The following is a 22,363-nucleotide window of genomic DNA, read 5'->3' on the forward strand; positions in this document are numbered from 1 at the left end:
ACACACACAATAACCCAACTAGGGCATAAGTAAGTCAACTAGGAATCGATCTACGGAGCCGACTCGCTCGGCTCTCGGACACCCCATCCTCGCAGTCGCACTCGCATGTGCAATGGGAATCAGCGGAACAATAGGAAGCATGCAATAATTAAAGTTGATGTCTTTTTGTTGTTGCTGTCGCGTGCCCAATGTACGACGTGAGGAGGTGACTATTGTACTCCCCCCCCCCCCCCCACCACTCCCCCTCTTCTCTTCTTTGGTTCCCCTGGAACCGACCGACCGACCGCCACGGCTTGTGTGTCCCGTACGAGTGGGTTGTGCTGGACGGGGAACGGCGCGTTACCGTTGCAATGGGGCTGGCGTTGATCGAATTGGGTTGGGTTACATGCTTGACGTCGAGGGGGAGGGAGGTGGTGCTAACTTGGTAGTTCGGTGCTACTGCGGCTAGTCTAGATGGCGTGCATGGAGTGCCGTGAACGTGTTTCGCTTCGAGGTCTGCGTACGTACAGGGCTGGTCAAGCGAATGTTGGGTACTATGTGGCCCGACAGGAGAAGAGAAAGAACAATGAAATGACAGACAGACAGACAGACAGACAGAGAGAGAGAGAGAGAGAGAGAGAGAGAGAGAGAGAGAGAGAGAGAGAGAGAGAGCGAGAGAGGAAAATAACGTTTAGATGCAAGTATCCAGCAGGCTAAAAGGAAATCAATGACATGGATAAGAACAAGAAACAGAACAACAACCAGGATTCACGGGCCATTTAAACACCCACAGCCGGTTGTCTCGAATCAACAACCAAAAGCTTCGTGAATCTACATCTAACGAAACGCCCCATGATGCCGCTCTTCCAAATAACTCTCATGTTGATGCTGCTATCGTCCTTGGCTACTACCTCGTGCCCTGCGTGGCGAGGTCCTCCAATCGTTTGTATCGCCATTGAAACTGCGCCAGCTGGTTCCTCTCGGCCGGTGTCATGTTACCGCCGTTCTTTTCCTCCCTCGAGTGCTGATGCATCTCCCAGAGCCTCAACAATCGCGCTTGATGTTCCGAGATAGAGACGAGATTGGGATCTCGCGACGCCATGCGCTCTTCGGCCGTCGCATGGTAGGAGAGCTTGGCGCGGAAGAGCGCCATATCGATCTCGTCGTACCTGACTCCGCGCCCTTCGGGAATCCCAGCTTGCTGAGCGGCTTTTTGCGGCATGACTGTGCTGAAATCCCTTCGCAGAGGTAATAACGAGTGTGTTGGTAAAGATTATCGCAGACTCAGAGCCAGCAAAGGCGAGTTGTGCGTCTTTAGGAGTCCGCGTGGATGTCCAATGGAAACTATGACAGAATGATACTATAAGCTTTCTCATGAAGATATAAGCAAGACAGCTATAGGGTAGAATCACAGAGCGGTTCCTAACTGGGAGACGTGGCGCGCTGACCTTTATAGCTTGGTTTTTCGCCTTCCGTTGCGGCTTTTCTAGGGTATCCAGTGACAGCCACCAAGGTGATACCAACGATGCCATCATATGCACCTGTTGCCAATGACGCTGCGAAACAGAAAACAATGACCGATCACCAAATGTCGCTATAAAAATTTTCACCGTATGTGCTGTCTTCTCCATCTGCTTCCGGCCCGTTTGTGTCGGCTACCTCGTGATGATCGCGGCAAGCCAATCCCCTGGCGAACGAGGGCTTCGTTCGTTCCTTTTTTGGCATGGATTGTGGAACCCTCTGGATGACACTGGCGCAACCACTGGCGGTCTGGAGAGTGCGATGCCCGAGCCTTGCAGAACTTTCTTCCCTTTCTAATTTTGTCTGGGTACTCTGTTGGTTCCAGCAGAGGTCGGTGAGTATCGAGGTACCAGACGCAGTCCAGGCCGCACTGACAACGGCAATCCTTAGACCCTGTTTCTGGTGTGGTGCTTGCATATGTAGTGACATGCAAACACACATGAACACTACTGACAGTTGACCGTGCCGCGACCGCACCCGAGGCCATGCGTCCCGTTTTGTTACACCCAAGCAAGGACATCAAAGGCTGCCGAAGAGGGAGAAGATGCTCGCCCCTGAGAGGCGAAACCCTAAGCAACCGGCACTTTCCACAAATAGGTGATCAAAATGCACCCATTCATTATGACTCCTCTACCCCTTTGCCACGAAAGAGATTTGAACGTTGCCAAGGGACTGCGCCGCTGTCGCCAACGGAATCGCAGAATTTTACCTGGGATACCCGCGTCTTGGAAGGCAACTCCTTCGTCGCCTCTAGGGACTGTCTGACATCTTGTTTCCCCTAATAATCCCCGATTCGTGGCTCCTTCCGAGGGTATGCAAGTAGCCGCTGGGTGTGTTGTTTGTGTGACGCTCCGTGGGAATGACGGGCTTCAGAATCTGAGCGCAAATGCAAGGGTACATGATCGGTGCAGAGATGGAGTATCACCAATTTATTTTCCTTTTAAGTAAAAGCAGCGAGTACGGGCTTTAGCTGTTTTGGGTCCGCTTGTCGAAAAAAAGGCGGCTAATTCTACTCGAATATCCCGACGCCGTTGGCCCCGATGGACCTGAGACCGGCTTCCCTTTCCCTGCACCCAGATGCATGGTTCATGCCCCCACCCGTGCCTGTTGATCATGCGGATCGGTGCTGCCAACGGGCTCCTTGCCGGTATAGTGCAATAACATCTGGAAGTATATGAGGGCTAAAAACCAGGGAGCTTGCGATGCTTGGCCCTGTTGGCAATCATGTACAATTTTTGTTGCTCAATTTATGGTGACGTGCGGATGATCCTGGATGCTTGCCCAGATCGGACTGTCCAGACTGAACCCATGAACGTGATGCACATAAGCATGAGTGTGGCATGTGACTTTGTGAATGTGGCATATATGATGGTAGCCTGGGGTTAAGTTAGAGAAACGGTAGAGGCTCTGAAAGTGCTTGTTGAATACACAAGGTGAGGCCAGATCTGTGGTGTTACTGAAGAAGCTATGCCCAGATAAGAACTTTAAGTCGAAACTATTGCGTCAATCGGCGCTTGGATGGTGGTTTCGCTCCTCGAATTGTCTGACACCGGCTTCTGTAAAAGATCTGCACCATGTTATTTAGCCTTTTGTTGTAGTCAGAAGCCTAGGCCTCTTCTCTGACTTTACTTCTGACCGTGCCGAGCAGTATGCGATTCACGCGTTTGGGATCATACGACCATGGCTGTTCATCGCGAATGATGATCAAGTAAGCCTGGACAGGCCTTGTGCCGTCGTGAAGGGAGAGTAGCAGCATCCGCGCCATACAGCCTATGCGTTGTGGCGCCCAATACTGCCAAGAGCGTCGTATTGGCGAAAGTAAAGAGGAGGTGGCCAGCAACACTGCGACACTGGTCTGGTCGCCTGCTCAACAGATGGCCGGGATGTGCTTGTAGTAGAACAGAACAAAACTGCTGGCAAGCCATGAGTTGGCTGATTTCTGTCTCCAGAACCGGTAAACAAATCTACCTTCATGACTGTAAGGGAGACAGCATGCACTGCCGTGTCGCCGACAGCTACTGGTCCGAAGGTATTGCATAGGACCCCCCACGCCCCAATATATCCGATACAATCACCGTAACCAGGGATCGTCAACAAGAAGTTGCCTTATCGGGGCTTCTGTTGCGTGCATTTGCAAGACCTTATAATCTTGCATATCTATAGCTCACTATAAAGCTGGAATGATCAGGCCTCGGGACCAAATGTCGTAGTCGGAGTATGAAAGAAGGTTGACGAGAACTGTAGGTAGCTCGTTTCGGGAACAGAATACGATCCTTAGCTATCATTGCACAGAGCCGGTTCTAGCTTCCCGTGTCTGACATTGTAGTAGGGCGATTCGGGCGGCAGACCATATTTCGAGTGTGACACAAATGAGTGTTGGAGCATGGCTTCCAGAATAGAGAAGTAGAACCTGCTGAAACTCTAAATGCCTGGTGAATTTCAAATATTGAAGCCACGAATGCCGTCATACGGACACTGCAGGCTAATTTCTGCTGCCACTGAACTGACCTATGCAAGGCCGATTGCATGGCATCGAGGAAGTGTAAGAACGAATACCTTCATGCCTACTATCAATCAGAACTCACCAAATTGACACTTTCAGGTACTTATGATCACGACTGCCATCCAAGCCCAATTCTCCAAGCGGTTGACAGCCAGTAGGGCCGCGAAAGTAGACATATTGGCTATTCGATGTGTTGACTGCTGTTCACTGCCACTCTCAAGTTCTTGATGCATAAGCATCATGACTACCAATAACTGCCCGACCGTCACTGCAGCTGGCTTGTTGCACCTTTGGGCTACAGGCGACAGGCAATGAAGCATGCGAAGACCAGTCCATGTGCAAAGAGAGCGGCCATTCCTGAAACATGGTGTCCTAGTCTTGCTTCTGTTTCTGGGGACATTATCGACGTGGCCTCCCTAGTACGTAGTTTACATCTTGACCCAGTCGAACGCACGACACAGCAAGACTTGCCATGGAAGGAATCGCCTCCAGTATGAGAACAGAGCATCAAGGGCATGTCAGGGTCTCACAATGATGCAGTTGTCGGATTAAATCATTGACAATGGCTTTTCTGCGTTACACAGCTATCCATTCCCGCCAGGTGTATTGTAGTGGTGGCCCAAGCTGCTGCCTTGTACCACGCACATGTTGAGATTCTCACCAGAGGAGCCCGCTCCTTACAGAGCTACTGCTGCCTTGGGGTATATGATATGCTGCCTTCGGAGATAAGGCCTGGGACGAAGTGTTGGTCTGTAATATCCAGGGGGTTAACGACGTGGCGACTGGTTTCGACCTAGGTCTCGAACAGAAAAGCAATCATTAGCTAATCTGCAAGTCATGTTTCAGTCAACGCAAGGTCTCTGGCCAGGAGAAGTATCACCACCAGAAACTGACAGTGACTCAATTGAAAAGATATCGCTGAGTTTTTCCTTGCAAATCGGAGGCTGTCAGTTTGCTTATGATTTCTGACGAGACTTAGGCTATCAGTCCTATGTTGATGATGTTGGCGAGTCGGAGAGCCTAAGAGAAGTGAAGCTCGAAGGATCGTGGAGGAAGTTTCTGAGGATGAATCAAGAATGGAAGGAGCTACGACGGACACATGATCGGTATTCCAACGTTCATCAAAGCCTTCCCATTGATCCGGCTTGCAATATTCCCTATTCTTGATCTCTGACATAAGCTTTTAAGGACTGAGGTCTATGAATGAGCAGAAACGGGAAATTGAGCAAAACGGACTTTTTCATATTCACGTATGACGAAGCCATAGAGGTTTAGGACTCTTGCGCATAGAACCTGCGTATCACCGCTGGAATGGTTACGCTGATGAGAAGAAAACTATACAACACAAGATGTTGGCCTTCCTAATTTCGCACTGCAATGTTCAACTTCGACCAATGCCAATAACTGATCAAATGGCTCCGAGCTAGCTTGGGTTTCTTGACGATCGTGTACTTCATCTGTGGCAAAGCTGGTTTACTAGTCGCCATTACAGCGAGTCGTCTGATTCACTTGGAGCTTAGCTCTTATCAACAGGTTGGATCGTGGAGACAAAGCCAAGGCCAGCTGTTCATTATAGCGATTGTTGATGGTCCCAAAATCAAAGATCTGTCCAAAGCCACTCAGGAGCGATAGAAGATTATTACAGAAGATGTCTCGCTGTATGTTTGCACAACCAGGCCGTATTGAAGCCAACTGGGTCTGATACGTTTGTTGGTCCTGTTGCCGCTAGAGAGATTGGCCTGGTCAGATTGACAGGGGTCATCTGTCAGAGGAGATAGGATTGATCAGCTTAGGTTTTGTAAGAGAAACTGAAGCCCTACTCACGGGGATGTTGGTGACATTTCTGTCATACCTAGTATAGCAGTGTTATGCTCTAATTTATCATAGCTGATGGCACGCCTCTTACTTTCAAGGACATGATCAGCGCACGGCTGATGGCCGAAAGCTCCACAGAGAAACTGTCATTTGAACCAGTTCGAGTAGTCAATATTGACGGTCAGCCCGATAGAAATGACAAAGGTCATGTTGCTTGTCTGCGACAGAAAGTACCTGTTTAGTCTTATCATGCGTCCACCCCGCATACATGCCTATTTTGGTAAAGGGTGAACTACTAGTTGCTAGTCTCCAGCTGAACATAAATAAGCGCTTGTCCCTCTCCAATATCCCGAAAATCATACCACCTTACGAACAGCCCCAAGCTTAGACCGCCTCTTACTCAATGCACCTCACTCATCTCCCAAATGAGACTATCCTCACAATTGTCTCCTTCCTTCGCCGTCAACGGGACATTTACGCACTTGTGAGAACTAACCGTCGTTTCTATTGCCTCCTTAGAGATGTACTCTATGACTACAACAGTCGCTACTTGCATGCTTCAGCTCTGAAGTCTGTTGCAGAAAGCGGTGACCTATATCTAGCTGGCAGGCTCCTCGACGGACTCAAAGCCGCTGTGGGCAAACCCCGTCGTCAGGCACCCTCCGAACGTGATTGGGAATGGCTCTCCAGGGAAGGAAGAATTGACCCCAATCATGAATATGACTGCGATCTCATCGACCCAGAGGAGTCAGTGGATAGTGGTGATGAGAATATGAAACATTTGTTCAGCTGGGCTGATATTGCACGTCACCCACTACGCGCAGCGAGGTACAGTACCAAAGACATTCTCACGGTACAGAACGCACTACTTGCAAGTATTCGAGCCGGACAAAAGGATATGATGGTTCTGCTTCTGGACCGTGGTGCACAGCCGAACTTTTATCGCGGTCCTCGTCGAATTGCTAAATACATCTCTGGCTGGCACATGTTACTTGAAATTCCTCCACCACCTGTTCCACCGCTCTTCCTGGCCGTCCAGTGCGGCAATGAAAAGCTCGTGGAGATCTTGTTGGACCGAGGGGCGGAGCCAGATCGATATCATCCATCGCCATTATATCGGGCTGTTGCAGATGGAAGACAAGACATTGTGCTTATGCTGATGCGGGGAGGAGCGACGGATTGTGACAGCTCCATGAAACTGGCTGCGCAGCGGGGAGATTCATCAATGATGGAGTTCCTGCTGAGGCATGGTGCCCGGGCCGATCTATGTGGTGCTGCCGCGTATCAAGTGGCACTAAGCAAAGGTCATAGATATATAGCCAGTCTGTTGAATTCAAGCGGCGCTCGTGTTTACTATCCGTGGGAGTTGAGGGGTGAATTGGATAAAGAAGAAGGGGATGGGACTAAGCCTGAGCTGAAGTTATATCATTCTAGCTTCGAACGGGGTCTGCCTGAGTGGTTCATGGCGGATTGAGACTGATGAGGTCCGCTGACACCTCGAGCATATGTCTAGTGAAAATCTCATTCTCTACATTCTAGAAAGGGGCCATTCGATGAACACTACTAGTGACTGGGACTGACTAGTGGACCGTAGAACTGTGAGTCTTTCCGCACAGCTATGGTATCCATCTATCTCCCTTCGAGAATTGTGTCTCACCTTAACGACCTAGAGAGATGACGACACGCAATTTATCGTTTTGACTACGCATAGAAAGCAAAAGCTGGCATAAACTAGAACGGGAATACTGCCAAAGGATTACAATGGAGTTGTCTTTGCCGTTTATACTTCCGCTTACTCAGACACTTACAGACCATGGTTGCTATCCTACCCACATCTACAACATCAATACAGCTTTCGCCATCTCCGAAAACTCCGTCCCCCATGGTCCCGACTCTTTATTCTCCACTTTCGGCAGCTTCATCCCCAGAAGAGTCCGAGATACTGCTGAATCAGCGGGATCTTTGAAGATCCACAATTATTAGTATGTTCGAACAGCGCGCCGATCAGTTTAGAGCCCCCTCGATCCTCCAATAATCTTGACCCTTTTATTTGTGCAGCCTAGCCATGAGACTTGTTCCACATTACTTGTTCTCACCACCAGTCCTGATTTGCAATATCGGTTTACGATAATTGTGTAATGTTTCAAGCCAAGACTTCGGCTTCCCGACGGGAGAAGAGCCAAGACAGGTGGCTTTCAATGCAGCTTTGACATTCGGTGAAGATAAGAGACTGCCATGGTGATCTATACCTTCCAGGTATATGAATGCCAAGGTAATGGCGACATCTTGCCCCGTTTATATGGCCAAGAAGTCGGTACCAAACGGAGCGTCCAGTGAAGTTTGGCAAATTGCCAAGCAAGTGTGCTCTATGTGATGGCTACTACGGTCCACTCTTCGATAGCGAGGAGCGCTTAGAGCAACGAGAGGAAATCAAATCGTCATGTCCTCGCATTGACTCTGCGAAGCGAGTCGAGAGGCATCTATATAAAGCCATCCATTCCTCCTCTTTTTCAGTCAACAATATCGCTCAGACCAGCAGCACCTCTCCACTAGAATCATTTCTTAAAATGCACTTTTCCAAGCTCATTTTTACTCTCCTCGCGGCGGGCACAGCAGTTGCCCATCCTGGCCCACACGACATCCTTCCCCGTGCAGAGATTCAGCGGCGCAGTGACATGGCCAAGCGATGCGCCAGCCATGTTGGAAGCTTTAACCAGCGCCGCATGGCTAAGCGAGCAATGCAGAAGCGTTGGGAGGGATCCGGCCACAATACTACGTTCGAGATAGTCACCGAGGCTCCGTACTACGAGTCTATCCAGAACAACACTTGCGTGCTCACGCCAGAGGTCACCCGCGGTCCCTATGTCTGGCCTCGCTCCCAGACCCTTCGTCAAGACATGGCCGAAGACCAGCCAGGTGTGCCCCTCTGGCTCGACATAGGAGTTCTGGACATGGCCACATGTGATCCGTTGCCCAACGCCCTCCTCGACTTGTGGCACTGCAACGCCACGGGCTCCTATTCCTCGTTCACGGGCTTGTCCCCCAACACTCCCTTCGCAACACTCCTCTCTGAGTTGAATGTTACCGATTATGACATGGGTGTCACGGACTTGCACACGGACGATACCACCTGGCTGCGTGGTATGTGGCCGACGAACGAGGACGGCGTTATGGAGATGAAAACCATATTCCCAGGTAAGTTACATCTACTGTCACTATAACTACATGTACTTACTGATATGTATTGTAGGCTTCTACGTCGAGCGTGCCATCCACATCCACGCCCAAGTCCATACCGACTGGGCTGTTCGCGAGAATGGTACCATCATTGCCAGTAACACCGTCAGCACTGGCCAGCTGTACTTTGAGGAAGAGCTTGAACAGAAGATTATGAGTATGGAGCCTTATGTGTCTCATACGCAGATTAACCGGACCACGAATGCTGAAGATACGGTGTACCCTGAGGATATCGAGGGTGGATATAACCCGGTTGTGTCTGTTATTCCTGTGGATGAGGACGATTTGTCCAAGGGGTTGATCGGATATATTACTATTGGGGTGGACACGACCGCGATCGAGACGTTCAGTAAATAGACTGATGTCAGCTTTGTATATATAGATCGATAGAATCAGCATAGATATTCTCAGATAGATATAGACGGGGCCTTTACCACTCCTGGGGCTCGAACTGATGGAAAGAAGATACAAGATAGAATCGAAGACACAACCTAGCTAGAAAGGCAGAAAAACCGAGAATAGCATGACACTCAGTCCTTAGAGAGACTTTCGCTGCTCAATCATACCATACCATACATACCATACCACCTAAAACCATCCCTCCTATAACCAAATTAGTAGTCTAAACACAATCTTCACCCGAAATCCAAACCAAGCTTAGGCCGATCAACTCCTCACCCACCTCACCTGCATCCATTTCCTTTCCTACTACTAGGACTCGCTACCCTACCCAATCAGGGAAAGACATACACTGCCAGTCCAGAACATGTTCCAGTCCCAGGCGTTATTTCATCCCACCACCCCTCATTGGCCAGACAGAATCTCACGGCTGCACGGCCGCACGTCTCCGCTAGCCATGGAATAGGTTAGCCTGACCCCATCATAGCCGCACTCGAAGCGATGAAGCAGCTGAGTCGTTAGCTTGATACTTTAGTAGTAGGTCGGATGTCACCTCACAAGCACAGACATCCAATGGCCCAGCCAAATTGCAGCGGTGAGGAATCAAGAACCTCCTTTTTCCCTTTTGGTTAATTCTACAAAGATAATTTACAATCAGCTGATCTCTCTGTAGCCTACTAACTCCAGCAAGACACTGCGCAGCCTCAAACCTCGTACAGAAGAAAATGATAATACCCGAGTTTCCTCGTCTACAACATCCCAGCAAACATCTATCGTATGAAATCGATTGGCTCGGCAGCGAAGGGAACTTGGTTCCGGTCACACGAACCGAACTACTCGATAGACCCTGGAGTCCGTCGTGACCAGTATTCATTAATCTATTCGTTCTATACTGTCTGCACGAAGAAACTCTACCGGGCTGACTGACTGGCTGGCCAGGCTCCACCAGCATTTTACTAAGATAGTATAGACCTGCTCAAGTAGACAAGTCTGCCTTAGCAGTCGGTCCCTTTTGCCATTACGTTAACTGATTATCCGTTAACTGATTGGCCAAAACCTCCCCTGCACATGCATAAGCTTTTAGTACCAATGTACCCCCCAACTTGCTGTACCAGCGTGCCGTGGCGGTTAAATAGCCATTCTCACATTACACAGAACATAGCTGGAACTACCTTAGTCTTAGAGTGGGTATACGGTACTTGATTCGCGGGGTTAGGTTTTCCTAATAAAGATATTCCTTTTTTATACTATCATTGACGGTGTCAGGTAGTACTTTTTTGGTACTTTTTAAGGTTTCCGGCTCAGCTGCTCACTTACGTTCCGTCCATCAAATACTGGATTTGGACGGGCTACGCATTAGCCAGCCCGTTGCTGAATTGGTTATTGTGTGGGGTGTAAGCATTCATCGCGGACTCTGTCTTGGACTGTGGTAATAATTGTACTATCCTATCTATGTAAATATTATAATTTGGTAGTGGAATCATATTTACCAAATAGTGTACTGCTAGGCTTATCATCAAATTACCATACTCCGGCAGCCTACTACTACAGTGAAGAGGAATATCACAAGGACTATCTATCGCATCATACCTAAACTATACAGTTGAACGGAGGCGCTAGCACCTGCCTGAGTTATTTGTCACCGGCGGATGATCCCCCTCGTGCCATTGTATGCTAAGTGGATACTACTGTAGCTTGTAGATGTCTTAGCGTGAGTCTTTACCTTCAACCCAAGGGCCCGTCCAATCAATGGAAGAAATGGGTCTGTGATTCTGCAGGGTATCAGATCCTGTGAAAATCAGTGCCAAGAAGAAAGGTCGAAAATATGTCTTCCAATTTATTTTGACCCTCAAGAAGGTGGGTTCGGGTTTGGATGAGGTGGCGGTCGGAGACCACGCGGGAAGAAGAGGAGGTCAAGGCTGGCTGGAGTGATTGTGCCAACGATTAGTACTACCCAATCACTACTTACCCTGTTGTTTCTGAAACAGTCAGGAGTCGGTAATGGAGACAGACGACTGGTTGCCTACAGACGGTCGCTTAAGGCCACTACTCTTTGGTTGGTGTAGCTTGTGAGACATCTTCCGGGAGTCTATGCAGCTGCAGGGTTGACGGTCCTAACGTGTCTAGTATCTTTCTCACGGCCGTGATCCCTGTGGACGACGAACGGAGGATACCGCGGGAGTTTCCCTAGTAATGCTTCTCAATCATCAGAGCTGGGCTGGGTCATTGTGACAAGGATGTTTATCTGTATTCCTGTTGGTCTAGACTAGAGCAGATTGCGATGCGGCTTGGGGTTGGTGGCACAAGAGCAAGGCGGGACCCAGGCCATCCTAGGCCCGGATCGAGCGGAATCCGACGAAGAGAAATTCAGGTCAGCTTTCGTGCTAGCTGGAATGGGGGACTTTGATGTCAGTGGCGCAGAGGTTGTCAATGTGGTTGGAAGTTGGCTTCAGCCTGCAGTTCAGAACACCATGGCCACTGGGCTAGACGGGAATCTCACTTCAGGCACAGAAGATTTCCATAATTGAGTATGCTCTATCCCCGGCCGGGATTCGGAGCTAACGGCTTTGCGGGATCAGCGTATGGAAGGTCTGGAGTGATCTATTTTTATGGGGTTTGGATGTAACCCTCAGGCCTCTTCTTGCATCGGGCTGCTTGTTGCAGTGTGGGAATTAGTACACAACAAAAGGAGTATGTGCAGCAGAATTAGTTATTCCTCTCTGCAATATCTCGCCAACTGAGACATATTTTTTCTTAATTAGTGAGTTCGTTATTAGGTTCAATATCTCAAGTTTCGGCAGTGATAGGCTAGATCGATGCTTACTTGACTGATCCCCATGTGAACGGCCTGACAAATTCCTTTTCTCTGAGTGGTCATGCAAACGGACGTTTGGAGTACTGCTTTATTCACCAATTTAAGAAGAAACAATAAATCCAGTAGTATGGTTGAACGCTCTATGGGAAGGGATAGTTCCAACGGTCGAGGGAACCCACCTGACAAACGGACAAGTGGGGCGGACAAGTGGAGCCGATGGGCTGAATTAGTGGAGATCGAAGCAGACCCCAGTTGTTTAGATATTGATGGATCTCTTTGACCAGGTACCTCTAACAATGCCATAGTTGGTATCCCCATCATGAGTGGTCATCTGTCAAATCTCCGAGGTAAATGGCAGGATTGCCACTTCCCCGCAGCATCATTGTTAGCCGATAAGCCTATCAATGCAACCCCGCTGTGTAGATAAGACGGACTCTCACAAAAGAGGCCTGTCCCCGCCCATTCATCAAGCCTTCCAGTTTCTAGTAAACTTCACGCCCTGCTAGTGTAACATCAGCCAATCTGCCCAAAATGTATTCCAAAGTTGAAGAGCCGCCCAGACTGGTGCTCACCGGCACCCCAAGAGAGGTAGGTCCCAGCAAAACCCCCTGGACTTTTTCACCGCTTGAACCTGGTAACTCAGTCTCTCGTAATGCCTGCAGATCGGTTTCCATCATGGCTCCCACCTTCGGCCGCAGATCAGCAGCCAAATTACCATCTATGAAGAGATGTTCCAGGTGAACTGTAATTTGTCCTGGGATGCAGTCAGGCGGCAAGCAGACCAATTCGCGGTCACAATTCAACGCGCCACCCCCCACCTCTACCAAGAGATGGAGGGCATTGCAGAGGGTGCAGGGGTGGATGTGCTCGACATTGTGGCCCTGAACTGTCGGAGTGAATTAACTTTTGGCAAGTTCACAGATGGCTGCACCAGTCTTTCATGGAAGAGGAACGAGCACTGTCGTATCCTTGCCCAGAACTGGGACTTTACCACTACGGTACGGGAAAACATCGCGCTCATGAGGATCGAACAGCCTGGTAAACCAACCATTCACATGGTCACTGAGGTGAGTCACTTCTCGTGTAAATTCCATATGCACGTCGTCACTTTTCTGATTTAATATCCGTTATTAAATGTGCAGTAGGCTGGCATCGTGGGTAAAATCGGCTTCAACAGTGCCTGTGTTGGGACCTGTCTCAACGCTATCCGAGCCCATCCTTGTGTTCCATCCAAGATACCCGTTCACGTTGCTCTGCGGCTCTGTCTGGAAAGCACTTCGGTCGATGAGGCAGTGCAGACGCTAAAGTCCCTCGGAGGTGTGGGATCCAGCCAGCACATCTTAATTGCTGATAGTAAAGGCTCGCTGGGATTGGAGCTGTCTCCCCTGGGTGATGTACATCTTCAGCCGGACGAATATGGTATGGTAGCACATACAAATCACTTTCTAGAGAATCGATTTGTCTACGAGCCACCATGGTTGACTGGCTCGCCGATACGATTGGCGCGGGCCCGGGAACTGACCCGGGAGCTAATTAGGGATGAAGTGCTTGAAGAGGATGCCATTATTGGGCAAGTGCTCAGAGAAAGAGTATTCTCTGATACTTACAACGCACCCCAGTCAATCTCCTGTCAGGAAGACGTGGCTAGGCCTCCAATCTCACGGTCGTCGACACTCTTTAATATTGTCATGCGTCTGGAACCGGAGACCCTGGGCGCAGAGGTGGTCATTGGACGACCGGGTTCCGGAGAGGAGAGTGACCTACTGAAGCTGCCCTTCCAGTGATTGAACGCAATTCCCAATCGAGCAGGGAAAGAGGACTGAATATGGAAGTGAACTTTGAGTGATGGTCCTGTATTTTCAAGGCCCCCATAGTTAATGTCTGTCAATACTATGGAATATCCCGATCTCTGGGGAATACCCACGGAACTTGCATTCGCAGAATCGGGAGAATCCTACACTGTTCAGTTAATTCAACACACATTCTCCTCTATATAAGATCACCCTTCTCCCGCTCAGATTCATCTATCATTCCAATCATCTATATATATCGCTGTGTTTAACAATTATCCCAGACTGCAACCCTAGGTCACAGTTGGTCACATCCTGGACGGGGCCCCTTCGCCGGGGCCCGCGGCTCGACACCGAATCACTGCCCTTGAACATAATATCACGTCTTACTCGCCTGGACCGTGTTATTCTTGTTACACGCAGTGATGATGTCGTCAAGCTAATTACCTGGGTGATTCACTGTGTCTTGCAGTGAACGAAGAGATGATTGCAGACTTTCTAAGGGTATATAAAGGCCCCCAGAATCCAGGGGAAACGTGTTCTTGTTTATATCCCAAATCTTCTCACAGTTTTATACTGTCTATACTGTTCTTCTCTGAAGAGTTGCTTCTTGGAATGCTTCTTGATCGCTTTTCTGGTGCTTTTCTGATCTTCTGTAACCGGTTGCCTCTTGAAAGCTCTCTTGATAGCTTTGCTGAATGCTTTCTTGAATGCTCTCGTGATCGCTTTCCTAGGCATTCCTGATTACTTTCCTGGTTGCGTTGCTGAAGGCTCTCTTCAACGCTCTCTTTTCCTGATGCTCTCCTGAATTCTCCTTTGGGGGTTCTCTTGAATGCTCTCTTGACTGCCCTCTCGATTACTCTCTCGATTACTTTGTCGATTACTTCGTGGATTGCTCTCTCGATTGCCCCCGGGCTGCCCTCACGATCGCTCTCTCGGCTACATTGTCGGTTGCTCGATCGACTTGTCTCTTTTTAAGTGGCATTTACGTATGCACCCTCCAACCGTGCTCTCTCCGCTGCGTCCGAAGATGGACAAGGGTACTGAGACTGTAAGTCCTCCGTTGGCACATATACTCTTTCATCTCCATTCGGTCCTGATCTAGTTCTTCCTTGCCTTAGGAGCGACTGGAACACGCGTCTGTTCGTCCTGAAGTGGATACGGATACCGAGTCTGTAAGTCCTTCTACCGCACACACCCCTTTCATGTTTCCCCAGTCCTAATCCATTTCTCCCTTGCCCTAGAAGCGATGGGCTCAAACACATCTCCAGTCTGAAACGAGCAGCACCGCTGAGTCGGTAAGTCCTTCACGTCACATATTCCCTTTCATCACCCTCCAGTCCTGATCCCAGTTCTCATTTGCCTTAGGAGCAATCGGCTCAAACATCTCTTCGCGCGGTCACGACAGACCAGGGCTCGCTCGTACAGGTTGAAAGCAACGCGGGCAATGATAGGTCCAATGATGGCCTGGCTAGTACTACTGCCTATACCAATGAAGAGCGTATCACCAGCTCTCTCACTGAAGGTCTTCTGACCAGGGCACTGTTCGACTCTAGCGTCGAGGAAGAGTCACCTTCTGGGTCTTCAGCTAGTAGTGACTATGGAGCTGTGGCCAGTACTCATCGGGGCATTCCACCCTTCTTCGGCGAGAGGTCTGATTCGGATATGTCTTCCTACAGCGACTACGATGAGGACGACTCGAACGGTGAGCCAAGAGACGAGTGGTCCGGCATCTATGACGAAAGTTACGATGCCGACGAAGAGGACTGGTCCCAATCCGGCGAAGGGGATTCTGAGGATTGGGACGACAATGAGCAAGACGAGCCGGAAGTCAACCCCTACCTCAATGAGCGCTTTTTGAGAGTTGTCCGTTCTCCTCCAATGCGGCATCGTCGACCCCTCCCTGGCCAGGGTAAGCGTGGCTGTTAAGTAGTCTGCTCGTACCAGCCTTTGGTTGCACTCCTTGGTCAGTTTGTTGGTGTATATACTTTGTTTGCTCTTGATGGCACCATCTCTGCTCTTCTTTGTTGGCGGTTGTTCTCTCTGATTGATCTTTCTTTGTATCACTTAAGACTCTGATTCTTTTCTTCATCGGCACACTTCTGCTCCACCCTTCGCATCATGTCATTTCGTGCTAGATTCTTGGCAACTTCATACTCCCTGAATCTTGCAAGATACTCTTTTGTAGTATCGAGATGAAATTAGAGAGAGAAATATCACTGCTTCGACCTAAATTGTATGATGTTCCTTCCCGAGAACGTAGCGGTGAGGGGTGGCTCACTTTAAAAGCAGTACTATACTTAGGGCCAACCAACTGGTCGACTAACTACTAGTTACTTCTTAGCTAACTAACTCACTGTCTTATCAATCCATGGAAACGCCCCCAGCGTAAGCATTGCAATCTGATGCTTCCTTATTGGCACCGGTCGGGTTCCCCCACTTTTTGACTTGATGAACAATCCGAAACCCCGAATTCGTCATTCTCTCGTCCCCATTTAAGCCTTTAAAGACCCGCTGCGCATCTCCCGTTGCTGATCTTCTCTCCCTCATATATCATACTACTGTCTACTATATGCTATCCAAATAGTATCTGGTAGTATCAAGACACCATGGCTTCCGCTACGGGCATTCCCCAAGAACATCCCGACACTATCCAAGAGCAGGAAGATGCGCCCCTGCTGCATACCCCGGGAAATGTTCCTCAGGAGAAAAACGCTGCTATCTATCAAAACCTCTTTACGGGTGAGTTGATTATTCCTCTGAGTGAGATAAATTTGTATCCTTTCCCAGCTAATGCTCGTTACTCCATTAGGCACAGCCAGTGCAGCTCAAGTTGGCATCTGGATGGTAAGAAGACCCTTGTTGCTGCTGGAGTTCTTGTGTCGTACTGACTGTTTGCTTTCTCAGCTGGCCATTCTCGTCTGGACGGGAATCTTATCTCATCCCTTGATATTCTTTTCCGCTCATCCCGTAAGTCATCATCACCACTACTCTACTACGATTATCATCACCATTTTTATCGCAGTAAGTAATGCAAAAACTAATTCCTCATTAGCTCCTCAACTCCGCTGCCCTCCTGCTTCAAGTTCAAGCCACTCTCATCCTTCAACCCACCACCACCCCTCACCAAAAGCGCCTCGGAACCATCATCCATTACATCATCCAAACCCTCAGTCTCCTCGGCTTCATCACCGCTTTCATCATCATCGAGATCAACAAGGGCGATCATGCTCGCTTTACCTCCCCGCACGGTATTCTCGGTCTCATCACCTACATCTTCATCATCCTGCAGGTCCTGGTAGGTGTCGTGCAATATTTCGTCCCCGTCCAGGTCCTGGGTAGTGTGGAGAAGGGCAAGAGCATCTACAAGTACCATCGCAAGTCAGGGTATGTGCTGCTGCTCTTGGAACTGGCGACTGTCTCGGCGGCAACTCAGACTACTTACAATCTGAACGTGTTGAGCATTCCGCTGTGGGGAGTGCTGGTGGCCTCGGTCTTGGTTATCTTGGGATTGGGAGCGAGGATCAAGAAGCATAAGTTGGGGTTGTAAGGAGACTGGCTATGGCTCTCTGGGGGGCATGATGTTATGGACCATGATGCCGTGGAATGCTGTGCGAGACTGTCCTGGTACTACCGTGGAATACACTCCAAGTAACCAGTATATAGTGGAGACTTAGTATAGTACTCGTAGCGGTCAACAGGAGTAATGATAGTTCTGGACAATGCACATTCAATGAAAAGCGCTTCAGCACACTTATAATTCTTCTAAAGCCACCTCCCTGCTTCCTCTCTGTAACTTCATATCATGCCAATGCGATTGTTCTCTCCTCAAACCAGTGACCCTGTGGAGCGACCGCCCGATCGGGAAAGGCGGCCGCGCGAGCATCGCGACATTCAACTTTCATTCCATTTTCCTTCTCCATCTTCTCCCTCCATTTACCCTCTCCTCACCAATGGCTCCACCAAGAACCCCCTACGTCTGCATCAATTGCAGGCTATTCAGTCGTCGTCCATTCTCCTCATCTACCCGACGAGCAGACCTCATCCGTCCGGCGACGGCCCCCAAACCCACCCCCGACATCAAACACATCCGCCAAAACCCCGAGCACTACTCCAAGAACTGCGTCGACCGCAACTATCCCGCGCACGCCGAATACCCTCTCAAGATCCAGCAGCTGACCGACGAAGCGCGACGTCTCGACCAAGACCTCAAGACCCCGCGAGCCCGCATCAAGGAACTGGAGAAAGCCATCGCCAAAGTCGCCAGCGCCGCCAACAATGACACCTCCACCGAACTTTCCTCCCTCCGCGCCGAAGCCACTCGTCTAAAAGATGACTCCAACAACATGTCCACCCGGAAAACCACCTGCACCGACGAAATCCACCGACTCGCCCTATCCCTCCCCAACCTCTCCTCCACCCACACCCCCATCGGCGCCGACCCAACCCTAATCAACTACATCAACTTCGACCCCGAATCACCCCCGACATGGGTAACCCACCCTGACCCCAAACGCTCCCACGTCACCATCGGCACAAACCTAGGCCTCCTCGACTTCACCAGCTCCGCCATCACCACGGGCTGGGGCTGGTACTTCCTGACCAACGAGGGCGCCCTCCTCGAACAAGCCCTCGTCCAATACGCCCTCAGCGTCGCCCGCCGCCACGGCTGGAAAGCCGTCTCCCCTCCCTCCCTCGTATACTCCTACATCGCCGAAGCCTGCGGCTTCCAGCCGCGCGACCAACACAACGAGCAACAGATCTGGTCCATCGAGCAAAACGAAAAGGACAAGTCCAAGCCCCAACGCTCCCTAGCCGGTACCGCCGAGATCCCTCTCGCGGCTATGCACGCCGGCCGCGACATCCCCGCTACACAACTGCCCCTCCGTCTCGTCGGCCCCAGTCGGTGCTACCGCGCTGAAGCCGGCTCCCGTGGCGTCGACACAAAGGGTCTGTACCGTGTGCATGAATTCACCAAGGTCGAGATGTTCGCTTGGACGGATAACCTCCCTGACTCTACCAAACCAACTACTACCTCGGATGACCTCTTCGCTGAGCTCCTCTCCATCCAAACGGAGATCCTCACCGCGCTGAACCTCCCCGCCCGCGTCCTCGAAATGCCTACCTCCGACTTGGGCGCTAGCGCTAGCCGCAAGCGCGACATCGAGGTCCTCTTCCCGTCGAGACTGCGTGCCGGGGATCTTGAGTCCGGCTGGGGAGAGGTCACTTCCGCGTCTATCTGTACCGATTACCAGAGTCGTCGGTTGGGGACCCGTGTGCGTGGCGGAGCAGCGAAGGAGTCGCGGTTCCCGCATACGGTGAATGGTACGGCGATGGCGGTGCCTCGTGTGTTGGCGGCTATTCTGGAGAATGGGTGGGATGCGGAGAGGGGAGTGGTGGTTGTGCCGGAGGTGTTGAGGGGGTTTATGGGTGGGATGGAAGTTATTGGGGGGCAGTGAGTAGTTAGCATGTTGTGTTTTATATGTATAGATGGTTGGTGTGTATGTATGTATGATAGGATGCTGAATGAATAGCTGTACTATATCTATTACCTACTACTACTAGTTAACACTGGATAGGTTAAGGATGAAATCAGTAGTAGTCGAATTCGATTAAATAGATGGTAAACCCTGTATTGTATGTATCCGGCTACCGATCTATATCTGAGAAACTTCATCACTAGCTAGTAGGTAATTGTATGACATGGCGTGCGTAATCGTGCATGGAGAAACAAACAGAATAAGAGAAGGGGGAAAAGACAGAAAAAGAATCATAACGTCGTGGACACATTCAGGTCGTATCGCTAAGGTAGTAATTCAGAACATATGACATGGCAAAAAAATAAAATGAGACGTGAAACGAAAACACAAACGACATAGACAAACATGGATATGCATAGACATCAATAAGGACCATTCAATCGGGGAGAGGGGCGTAGATTATAGAAGCATCAAAAAGCATAAACATAAACCATAAAGCATAAAACATAAGGTATCTGATCGAGAATTCGTGACTGAACTTGGTTCCGTAAACTTCCAGGGTATCGTTATTTGGCGTAAATTGCGTAATGAGGGGATATATGTGTTGTCAATAGATAGATCTATGCTATCACTCCCAGGGAATATCTTCGTCGTCGACTTTAGTGCAGGTCAAATACGGCAACCCTCCCTCCCCGTATTCGCTACCTTTCAGATCCAATTCGAGGAAATTGCGCATGAGCGGCTTGACTATCTCGCGGGCCAGCCGCTTGATTTCGTCCATTTTGCGCTCGAATCGTTTCAGGACTTCACGGGTGTATAGCGATTCGGAGGAAGGGGTTGGGTGCACTTTGAGGAATCGTTTCAGGTCCTCGTGTGATAGGTAGGCTTGGCTGCTGGAGGAGCCGATGAGTCGGTAGACTCGTGCGGCGGACCAGGGTGGTGCGGCGGTTGTGGTTGTCGTGGTGGTCTTAGAAGTCGAGTCTGTGGGGCGGTGGCTCGTCGATTGCGAACTGCGGATGCCATGGGTGCTGGTGCTGGCGTGTGCGTTCGCTGAGGAGTTCTTGAGGATCGGAGTCGGCGGGGGCGTCGTGCTGTCGACGAGCCATTGTCGGAAGAGCGAGACAGCCAGCCAATCCAAGTAGGCGTTTGTGGGACTGACACGCTCGCCGCGGGAGGTGGTCAGGGTGAGCCGCAGGAGCTTGGAGTCGATGCGCGCTTTCAGGTCTTCCAGGTCCTCGACCTTATCTTCGATGATGTCCAGGACGGAGTTGGGGAGCGGCGAATACGGTCCGTTGCGCAGATGGGGCAGACCGGCCGGCCATTGTCCCACGACATGGATGAGGGCCTCGGAGAAGATGACACGGCTGCGCGCCAGGTAGCCCAGTTTCAGGTAGCTCGGGGGATACTTGGCGATCTGCTTGAAGAGGCGCGAGCCAAAGCCCAGTAGATGGTGGTCGACGCGGGGTCCGGTCACAGGTAGCGCATCGTACATGTCGGCTAGATTGAGCAGGGCCCGGCACTCGGCGTAGGCTGTTGCGATGTTGACACTGTTGAGCAGCGGCGGGTAGTTGTAGAACAGGCGGAACAAATTATCGTAATCGCGAACGATGGGGTTTGTGGGTGGGTGTGCCGTCCCAGATCGATGGGGGAGATTGACCACCGACTGCATCCCGGCCAGATTGGCCATCGACCGGACAAAGCCCGTTTGAGAGCTGGACGGTTTGGTCACGGATGGCGGATACTGTCCCGAATCGCAACCAAATGCGCTGGAAAAGCTGGGAGGCTATAGAGATTCGTCGATTAGCATTGCTAATGACAATTTCACAAGGCTTCAATCAACTAACCTTTTGTACCAGAATTGGCTCCTCATCCTCCTCCTTGTTTACCCAGTCCAGTTCATACCTCCAGCGTCTCTTTTCGACCGACCAAGCGGATCCTCCACTCTCCGATTGGGCCAGGGTTGACCCGTTTGATAGCGAAGAGGCATCCTCACTAATCCTCGACAGGACGCCCGTGTCCAGGTTTGGCGGCCTCGGCATGGATTGTCGCGACCACTCCTCGCGGGTACTGGCCTCGAAGAAGCCCGAGCATTGCGCCAATATCAATCGGTGCAGGAGGTAGCGTCGCTCCTGGTCCCCTGCGCGTACCACAATCTCGACATCGCCCGTGTGCGTGAAAATAGGAAAGTCGTTTTGCTGTTGATGGGTGAGTCCTCCATGATGGGAACGACTGGAACGATGGCGCCGGCTGGAATGAGAATGGCGCGACACGGAGGAGGCAGCGCTTTGCGGCGGGACGGAGCGATCGAGGACCTGAGCTTGAGAGACCATTTCGACGGGAGTGACGGTAGTAGTGGGAAACTTGGTGGACATGGTCCGTCAGGAAGAGATGCGCGATGACCAGACGCCAAAAGAGAGCTGCTGCAGAGAGCGGGCCGTCATTCAAAATCCAACAGCACGCGCCCCGGTCGGGAATTCGTCAACACGGCCAGCGAGGAATGTTTGGGACCCGCGACGCCCAGGACAGAGACAGATTTGCGCCAGAGGAGTTTTGGGAGTGGCGGCGGATTCCCGGTTGTTGATCCCCGCGGGCGATAACAAAGTGGGCCACCGAGAAAGAACTAGAGAAGTAGAGAACTAGTAGCAGAAGTTGGAGGGAAAAAGACAAGAAGGAGAGAGAGAAGACCAAAAGGACCAGGCTAAGAGAATAATGATCCGAAGAATAGGATAGGAGTCGACTGGACCGAATGCAATCAGAATGCAGCCAAGGCGAGGAAGATGCAGATTGAAGCCGACAGACCAGTTACAGTCGATAAATAAACATA

The 22,363-nt window shown here is 50.5% G+C and overlaps 7 protein-coding genes across 7 annotated transcripts; 5 read left to right on the plus strand and 2 right to left on the minus strand.

The window, feature by feature from the left end:
- Positions 1-716: 716 nt before the first annotated feature.
- Positions 717-1,675, minus strand: BO79DRAFT_211878 (uncharacterized protein). The gene is made up of 2 exons (XM_025683098.1): positions 1,436-1,675; positions 717-1,381 (listed from the first exon to the last, which is right to left on the minus strand). The coding sequence occupies exon 2, from the start codon at positions 1,199-1,201 to the stop codon at positions 887-889; it is 315 nt and encodes a 104-aa protein (XP_025534358.1). The 5' UTR covers positions 1,202-1,381; positions 1,436-1,675; the 3' UTR covers positions 717-886.
- A 4,514-nt stretch (positions 1,676-6,189) lies between these two features.
- BO79DRAFT_248785 (ankyrin repeat-containing protein) lies at positions 6,190-7,292 on the plus strand (the record flags this gene model as incomplete). The annotated part of the gene is made up of 1 exon (XM_025685739.1): positions 6,190-7,292. Exon 1 carries the CDS (start codon positions 6,222-6,224, stop codon positions 7,290-7,292), a length of 1,071 nt encoding a protein of 356 aa, XP_025534359.1. The 5' UTR covers positions 6,190-6,221.
- A 1,093-nt stretch (positions 7,293-8,385) lies between these two features.
- Positions 8,386-9,412, plus strand: BO79DRAFT_233275 (intradiol ring-cleavage dioxygenase; the record flags this gene model as incomplete). The annotated part of the gene is made up of 2 exons (XM_025684279.1): positions 8,386-9,013; positions 9,069-9,412. 2 exons carry the CDS (start codon positions 8,386-8,388, stop codon positions 9,410-9,412), a joined length of 972 nt encoding a protein of 323 aa, XP_025534360.1.
- A 3,388-nt stretch (positions 9,413-12,800) lies between these two features.
- BO79DRAFT_182927 (putative acyl-CoA:6-aminopenicillanic-acid-acyltransferase) lies at positions 12,801-14,194 on the plus strand (the record flags this gene model as incomplete). Its single annotated transcript, XM_025680253.1, has 3 exons — positions 12,801-12,857; positions 12,932-13,336; positions 13,415-14,194. The coding sequence occupies 3 exons, from the start codon at positions 12,801-12,803 to the stop codon at positions 14,051-14,053; spliced, it is 1,101 nt and encodes a 366-aa protein (XP_025534361.1). The 3' UTR covers positions 14,054-14,194.
- An 895-nt stretch (positions 14,195-15,089) lies between these two features.
- BO79DRAFT_277834 (uncharacterized protein) lies at positions 15,090-16,277 on the plus strand (the record flags this gene model as incomplete). The annotated part of the gene is made up of 4 exons (XM_025687848.1): positions 15,090-15,110; positions 15,181-15,234; positions 15,304-15,357; positions 15,428-16,277. The coding sequence occupies 4 exons, from the start codon at positions 15,090-15,092 to the stop codon at positions 15,986-15,988; spliced, it is 690 nt and encodes a 229-aa protein (XP_025534362.1). The 3' UTR covers positions 15,989-16,277.
- A 345-nt stretch (positions 16,278-16,622) lies between these two features.
- BO79DRAFT_248787 (putative serine--tRNA ligase DIA4) lies at positions 16,623-19,638 on the plus strand (the record flags this gene model as incomplete). The annotated part of the gene is made up of 7 exons (XM_025685740.1): positions 16,623-16,801; positions 16,872-16,906; positions 16,967-17,029; positions 17,115-17,605; positions 18,054-19,514; positions 19,550-19,560; positions 19,625-19,638. Exons 1-7 carry the CDS (start codon positions 16,669-16,671, stop codon positions 19,636-19,638), a joined length of 2,208 nt encoding a protein of 735 aa, XP_025534363.1. The 5' UTR covers positions 16,623-16,668.
- A 529-nt stretch (positions 19,639-20,167) lies between these two features.
- On the minus strand, positions 20,168-21,911 carry BO79DRAFT_260192 (BTB/POZ domain-containing protein; the record flags this gene model as incomplete). The annotated part of the gene is made up of 2 exons (XM_025686397.1): positions 20,168-21,322; positions 21,384-21,911. The coding sequence occupies 2 exons, from the start codon at positions 21,909-21,911 to the stop codon at positions 20,168-20,170; spliced, it is 1,683 nt and encodes a 560-aa protein (XP_025534364.1).
- Between the last annotated feature and the right edge of the window lie 452 nt (positions 21,912-22,363).

The sequence above is a fragment of the Aspergillus costaricaensis genome, assembly GCF_003184835.1.
Source record: "Aspergillus costaricaensis CBS 115574 unplaced genomic scaffold BO79scaffold_54, whole genome shotgun sequence".
Classification (NCBI taxonomy): domain Eukaryota; kingdom Fungi; phylum Ascomycota; class Eurotiomycetes; order Eurotiales; family Aspergillaceae; genus Aspergillus; species Aspergillus costaricensis.

Excerpts from the sequence above, each read along its gene's own strand:
- BO79DRAFT_211878 (XM_025683098.1), bottom strand. The coding sequence starts at position 1,201 with ATGCCGCAAAAAGCCGCTCAGCAAGCTGGGATTCCCGAAGGGCGCGGA.